The sequence below is a fragment of the Gekko japonicus genome, unplaced genomic scaffold, assembly GCF_001447785.1.
Source record: "Gekko japonicus isolate JY-2015 unplaced genomic scaffold, Gekko_japonicus_V1.1 scaffold1727, whole genome shotgun sequence".
NCBI lineage: Eukaryota > Metazoa > Chordata > Lepidosauria > Squamata > Gekkonidae > Gekko > Gekko japonicus.
Genome location: NW_015161451.1, coordinates 354410 through 361625, shown reverse-complemented (window position 1 = coordinate 361625; position 7216 = coordinate 354410). Strand labels below are relative to the sequence as shown.

The following is a 7216-nucleotide window of genomic DNA, read 5'->3' as shown; positions in this document are numbered from 1 at the left end:
GCTAGCTCTCCCCCCCGCCCCCGTCCCCGGAGCGGCCACAGGCCTTCCTCCCACCCCAACCCCCACAGCCCCCCTCTCCTCAGCGGCCCGCAGCGCTCCTCACCTGGCCTCCCAGGTCTTTCATGTAGGGTCCCAGCTCACTAAAGAGGTCATAGCCTTGATGGAAGAAGGCCAGGTGGGCGTACATGAAGGACAACATCTAAACGCACAGAAAGACAGATTTTGGAGGCAGCGGCCCACACCGCACAGCACACACTGCACCATGTGATCTCTCCGTTTATTGGAACAGTCATACCCCGCCTTTCTCTCGCAGCTGAAGGCAGCTGACAATTTCAAATTTAAAAAACTACAAATACCTCCTCTGTTAACTACTCCACCCTCCACCCCCCAAAACACCCCTGCAGCTCAAAGCTCGATCAGGAGCCCCCACACGGGGTTGGGTGTGACACCTTCGCTCCGCGTGGGCTCCTCTCCCAGGGCACAGGGCACGGGGGAAGGGCTCACAGCAGACCTCGCACTGGGCTCCGGAGGCCCCTGGGAGCCACCAGAACCACCCCAGCCCAATGGACCTCAGGGGTGACACCCCTCTCCACCCCCAATCCTCTGTGCCAGGGACAGCGGCAAACCCCGTGCCCAGCCAGCCCCGATGCCGCAGGAACTGCCATCAACCAGAACCCACCCCAAGGGAAGCATCAAGCAGGCGGGGGCATCGATGCCACCAACACAAGAGCCCGACCCCGGAGACATTATGCAGGCAAACGAAGCCCGGGCCCAGTCAAGAGTTGCCATCATCGGGGGAGCCGCAGAGACATGTCCCTCAAAAGGGACAGCTGCTTCCGGGGGCAAACTGGCCACTCCCCGTCTCTAACGAGCATCAAGGACCCTCAGGGCCCAACTGGCTGATTAATTCCCACTCAGGAGCTTAACTAAAAAAACAACAACAACACAACCCTGCATGTAGAAACTTACTGATTTTAGGATCTCAGATCTCCTCTTTGATTGAAGAACATTGATCTGGGGGAAAAAACCCAAATGTTTGGTTCATTGTGCCAACAGTGGCTCTGGGAGTTTCCCTGGCAGGCAACGGGGACTGCCAGACCGACAGCGCAGCCAGGTTAAAGGAAAGCCGGGGGGGGGGGGGGGGGGGCACAGACACAGGGCCGGGCTGCACACCAGTGGCAAGCTTTGCCCGCAGCCCCAGAGCGCCCGGACAAAAGCCCCCGTCTCTGGAGGCAACCACCCAAACTCATCCATAAGCCAGCACACACACACACCCACGGCCGATCCCTTCTGACAAGAGATTTTGCCACCACGTGTTGCCTCCGTTCCCACCCACCCACCCACCCCCTACTGGAACTCTGCCGGTCAAGGCCGGGCTGCAGAATCTTCTTGAGGCTCCTTCAGGGAGGGCTTCACCCACAGTCAAGGTCAACGCAGGGGGCAAAACCACAAACCCAAACACCCCCACCGGGAAAGGGGGGGGGAAGAGGACAGAGTGAATTCCTTGAAACCAGTGGAGAGCTGTGGAGCTCTCTTCACACACGGTCCCGCCGCCCGCGCCTTCGTAAGGAAATGGCCCCCAGACCCAACATGTCACCTGAGCCGCTGCCCTGCCTGCCCAGCCTTCAGCGGAGCAGGATTCCTGGAACCCGGCTCTCTATCAAGCAAGGCGGCAGTGGCAGGCACTGGCCACTCCGGCATGGCCCAAGCAGAGGTGTACGCATTTCCCAGGCAGTCCACACTGGGGGGAGGGGGGCGGGGGGGAGCAAAGGCTGAGACCGGAGAGGGCTTCACGGGGGAACTCCCGAGTCACCAGGGACACCCCCCCACCAGCCGGCACACATGCTCAGGCCCACCCTCTCCTCCAAGACAGCAGCAGCTCTGCCCAAGGAGTGCTCCTGGAGGCCATGGGCCCGGCAGCTCTGCAAGGGCCCTCGCGCCACCCCCCCTCCCCTCCCCTGGCTCCCCTTTGCCCAGACAGACACAGAACCCCTTCCCGGAAGAAGGCGGCTTCCAAGGGCCTCCCTCCGCTCACCTGAAGAACGTAGTCAAGGGCGATGTGGCGGAAGCACTTCCGAGTGGCGGTCAGAATGTGGGTGGCCTCCTCCACTTCGTGCTGCTTGTTTCTCGGCACCTGCGCGTTCTTGGCCAGCGCGGTCTCCTTCTCCTCGCTGACCTTCTCAAACTGCTTCTTTGCATCTTTCAGTTTCCTGATGTCTCTGGAGCACAAAGGAAAGGGGCGGCCACCTTCAGTCACGGAGCCCAGCCCTTGCAAAGCGCAGCAGAGAGGGACCCGTCCCTCGTGTGGGAGGTGGGGAGGTGCTCACAGACACACAAGCCACGGACTTCCCTCACACCTTAGGGGAGAAGCAGGGCGGGAGGGCCCCGATCTTCGCTCCAGCCCACAGCTGGGGGAGCCACGTTCGGAGACATCTGTCCACCTGAGCAGGTATCCCCCGCACCGGCCACTAGCACCACCCACCCACACGACTCTCCGTCTCCTAGCCAGGTTCCCACAATCAGATAAAAGCCACGAGAAGCAAAAGTACCATTTAAAAAAGCAATGCACCCTGAGAGACTGGATTCTAAATCTAAGAAGAGCATAACAGCAAGTGCAATATAAAACCTAACTGATCTTATTCAAAAAAAGCCGCATACAACACTGCAGCCTCTCTCCAAGGCCATGAGGGATTTAGCGGCGGGGGGGGGGGGATCATTCCAAGGACAAAAATGGCTGTCAGTCAGCCAAGAAAAAAAGCAGCCGGGGAGAGAAAATTCCGGTGGTGGTGAGTAACCCTGCACCTGGCCCTGAACAGGACTCAAGACTTGGTGTGAGAGGCAGATGATAATAATTGATAAATAATAAAAGCAATGGTCCATCTTGGCACCAATGACATTGGGAAATGCAGCCGCACGTTCCTAGAGGGAAAATGTTGGTTACCAGGCCGAGAGTTAAAAGGCGAGGACCTCCAGGGCAGCATTCTCAGAAGTGCCGCCCATTCCACGCGCAGGGCCAGCCAGATCAGGAGGGGCCTCAGTGTGTGGATGAGAAGGTGGAGCCAGGAGGATTAGGGCTTAGATTTGTTGGGCACCAGGGAACTTTGTGGGACAAGCCGAAGCCGTACAAAAGAGACGGGCCTCACTTGAACCCAAAGGGAACCAGGCTGCTGGTGATTCATATCAGGAAGGTGGCAGAGCGGCTCTTGAGCTAACCCGGGGGGGGGGGGGGGGAAGCCGAGAGGAGCCGGGGAGCCTCCAGTTCGGGACCAGTCAGTCCAAAGGGCCGGCTGCGTAAAGACTCCGGGTGAAATTGTCAGGAGCGCCTTCTGGAACGGGCGGAATAGAAATCTAGATAAATGGATAAAACAACAGAACCTGAAAGTGAGGGCAGGGTGGCCAAGGAGAGCCCCTGAGGGAGGGGAGGGAAATAAGCCACGGGCGTCTCTCTCTCTCTGTGCCAACGAGGGCCAGAAGTCTCCGAGCCAAGAGGGGGGGGAGCTGGAGTGCCGGTGGGACAATCAGCAGGAGACGGTCCTTCCTGAGGTTCCGCCCTGCCGGCAGGCAAGCAGGACGGGGGTGGGTGAGTGGGTGGGGGGGACAATGTGTTGGGGGAAGTGCTGCAGAGTGTATCGAAGGGTGTACAGAGAAGGGAAACACATCAGAAACCACGAGGGGAATCCGCTCCCCAGCAGGTGGGTGGCCTGTGTGGAGAAACTGGGCCCGAAGGGTGACTTGAGAGCGGAGGGCTGCCACTGCCCACCCAGCTGATCCCAAGGTGTGACTAAAGCAGGTGACATCATGATACGGGGGGCCACCACAGCGACCCTCACACACGGACTCTGGGGAAACACGTGCCTGAGGCATGCTGAAGAAATGAGAGCCCCAGACACTGCAAATGAGCGTGAACCGGAACAGCCGGCCCCAGAGCCAACTAGAGGGGTCGTCGTGATCTTGGACTGGGTTTGGAGTGGGGCTCAGAAGTGTGTGGCGCGGGGGGGGGGGGCTGCTGCACCCACTGGGAACGGAGACCACAATGCTATTAAGGTCAGCATTCAGGTCAATGGAAAGTGACCCCCCTGAAGTCCGAAACCGTAGCGTTTGATTTCAAAAGAGGGAGGTTGACAAAAGGGGGGGGGGGATCGTTAGAGGGAAGCTGAAGGGGAAACACAAGAGAGCCAGATCCACAGAGGACGCTTGGGAGCTATTTAAAGCCACACGAATGGAAGCCCAGATCGAATGCATTCCCCGGATTAGGAGAGGCACGGCCAAGTCTCAAAAGGAGGCCTCCGTTCTTAACAACCCATGCCAAGGAAGCCACAAAAAGCAAAAAGGCCTTTTGTTCTTACACACGGAAAGTAAGTGGAAGGGAGCCCAGGGCCTGGCAAAAGATGCGTGAATCAATGATTAGGACTGCAAAGAGAGAAGTTAAGGAGCGAATTGCTAAAAGCATCGAGACAAAACAATGAGCATTTCTTTAAATCTATCCAGAGCAGGAAACCAGCCAGAGAAGCAGTCGGGCCTTTGGATGACCATGGAATAAAGGGGCTGCTGAAGGAAGAGGGGGGGGGGCGGCAGAGAGCTCCAGTCCAGAAGGCACTAGGCCCCAAGGGCCCTTTAAGAAACACAAACCTAACACTATTGATCCGCTAACCACTATGCTGCAACTTCTTGCTAAAAACCGGTCTCCGTGCCAGAGGAGTGGGAAGTTGTCTCATTCATAAAATGCTTATAACCTGTGTGTGTCAGAGACCCCTTTGGCCAACATTTATGAACTGAAAGGCTGTTGCCTCTACTGGAGCACCTTCAAGACCAACAAAATTTGTGGCAGGGAAGGAACCACAAATTTACCTTGCCACAAATTTTGTTTGTCTTGAAGGTGCTCCTGGACTCTTGCTCTTTTCTTGTGATTGCACACTTCACCTTAATATATACACTTTATTCAGCACAAATCTCTGCCAGAAAACCCCCAAACAAACAAAAGTGAACTTACTCTTTAACAAAAGTCTGAAGCTGTGTTTTTATTGATCTTTGCGTTTGGTCAAACAGGATCTGAAACATGAAAAATGCTTGTTGGAGAAGAGCACTGAGAGAGGAGAGAAACGGTGTTGAACATAATATGGCGCATCACAGAACAGCTGGCCTTTAAACTCCAACCAAGGCCAGCCCCTCTCGAGGGTGGACCCCAGGGACGACACACTGACCCACACAGGGAAGGGGAAATCCCTCCTCCCCCCCCGCCCCCCCCCAGGGGTATGAGGGCCGGGGTGTGTGTGTGTGTGTGTGTGTGTGTGTGTGTGTGTGTCCTTCCTGCCTATCTTTTCTGAGGCCCTGGAAAACTTGGAGATTCTGGGGGAACACTGAAAAGAAACTGCTATTTTCTCTTTTAGAGTAAAACTGTTCTTGAAGCAAGTTTTTTCACACTAAAAATGTACAGCAAGAAAACATCTGAGGACTCTCTCCATTTTTCCAATGAAAAAGAAATTGGGCAATTTGAGGTAGCACTGAAGAAACCCTCCTGTAAAAATATTTTCTCTTTTTGAGTGCGCAAAACTTTGTCTTAAAAAACATTTAAGTTATTCTGAGTGAAGTCTGAGGATTTTTTTTTTTTTCAATTTTCCCATGGGGAAATTTGGGGGAACACTGAAAGGAGAGCTGCTAAACACTATAGATTCATGCAAGATTTTAAACAATTTTGGCAACAATTGATGTGCTGGGATGTGTTTCATGCCCCCCCCCCGCAAAGCCCTCCAAACCTTTCCGCCACCCCCCTATAGTCTTTTCGTCCTCCTCCTCCCACTCACCTCAGAGCCTCCGCCGGTTTCCCTTCCTCCTTCATCTGCTCCCTCCTCCTGCCTCAACAACTGCCTCCTGCTTCCTTTTTCAGGGTGTGTTATGAGCCACTTTGGGTTGCTCTAACAACCCCAAGTTCTATTTTATGCAAGCCCCCCCCCCCAATTGATTCCCCCCCCCCATTTTGTATTTTTCTGTGAACCTTCTGCTTACTCCAAGTACGTGGAAAGATATTTCTTTGCTCTGTCAAGTCCCACCGTGCAGATTTCTGCCACACGCGGCTTTTAGCTCCAACTGTGGCAGACAAAACTCTCTGCCCTGCAGTCCGGCCGGCTGGCCAGCTCAGCCCCGCTCCATATCCACCTTCCGTACAGCCAAGACCACCCCCAAAACTGTGCATGCTCTCTGGATGTACCAAGCGGGGGAGGGGGGCACACACAAAGTGACCCTTCACCCCAAAGCGATCTTGCACAAATGTAGAGGGAAAGGAAAGGTTCGGTTGGCACTCTACTAATGTTCAGAGGCTAGCTGTAGGGTTGCAGCTTTTCCAGCTGGACAAACTCAAATTTCTCTATAGTTTACAGCCAGCGAGGCTGGGAGGAGGGCAAAGCCCCATCCTCAGAGGAGGGACACTGAGGACTCCGGCTTTGCCTCTGCAATGTCCCACCAGGCCGAAGGGGCAAAAGGGAAGGACTCCTTTACTGTTCATTTACTTCATTTATTTATTTAAGGTGATGCGCGTTAGGACAAGAAGTCCCACCTTGAAGTACAGGCCAACGGGGCCTGAACATGCTGCGACTGAGAGGGGAAAAGATCTCGGGGTCCTGGTGGAGAGAGCTCTCAGTGAGAGCGCCGACTTCAGAGTGCTGCGGCAGCAAGGAAAGGCAAGCTCTGTGTCAGGGGTTATTAGGAGAGGGACTGAGAGTGAAACAGCTGATACTGTGATGCCCCCTGCAGGGGTGTGTGGTGCAGCAGTTCTGGTCTCCGTATCTCAATAGGGGCATCGCAGGGCTGGGAAAAGCACAGAGGAGGGCAACAAGGATGACTTGGGGGCCGGAGCCTCTTCCCTCGGAGGAAAGGCTGAAGAGTCTCTGGGACTCCTCAGTTTGGGGGACGTGACCGAGGTTTCTGGAATTATGCATGGGGGTGGGGGGGGGGGGGAGACTTGATGAAGAGAACTGTTTTCTCCCTCTCCCAAAATACTAGAACTCGAGGGCATCCAAGGAAACTGATTCAGGAGGGACAAAAGGAAAAACGACTCTATGCAGTGATCAAAATGTGGAATTCGCTGCCGGAGGATGTTGTGATGGCCAGAGGAATAGGCAGCTTTCAAAGGGGGCTGGAAGAAGAAGAAGAAGAAGAAGAAGAAGAAGAAGAAGAAGAAGAAGAAGAAGAAGAAGAAGAAGAAGAAGAAGAAGAAGAAGAA

The 7216-nt window shown here is 54.9% G+C and overlaps 1 protein-coding gene across 1 annotated transcript in view; it reads right to left on the bottom strand.

Moving 5' to 3' along the window:
* The window catches only part of ACAP2 (ArfGAP with coiled-coil, ankyrin repeat and PH domains 2), a 45603-nt gene that overhangs the window by 25554 nt on the left and 12833 nt on the right, over positions 1-7216 (bottom strand). Inside the window, exons 5-8 of the mRNA XM_015429069.1 lie at positions 4991-5049; positions 2036-2219; positions 970-1014; positions 104-199 (exon numbers count right to left, since the gene is read on the bottom strand). Of these exons, the coding sequence (XP_015284555.1) occupies positions 104-199; positions 970-1014; positions 2036-2219; positions 4991-5049 (384 nt within the window). The remainder of the gene's footprint in view (positions 1-103; positions 200-969; positions 1015-2035; positions 2220-4990; positions 5050-7216) is intronic.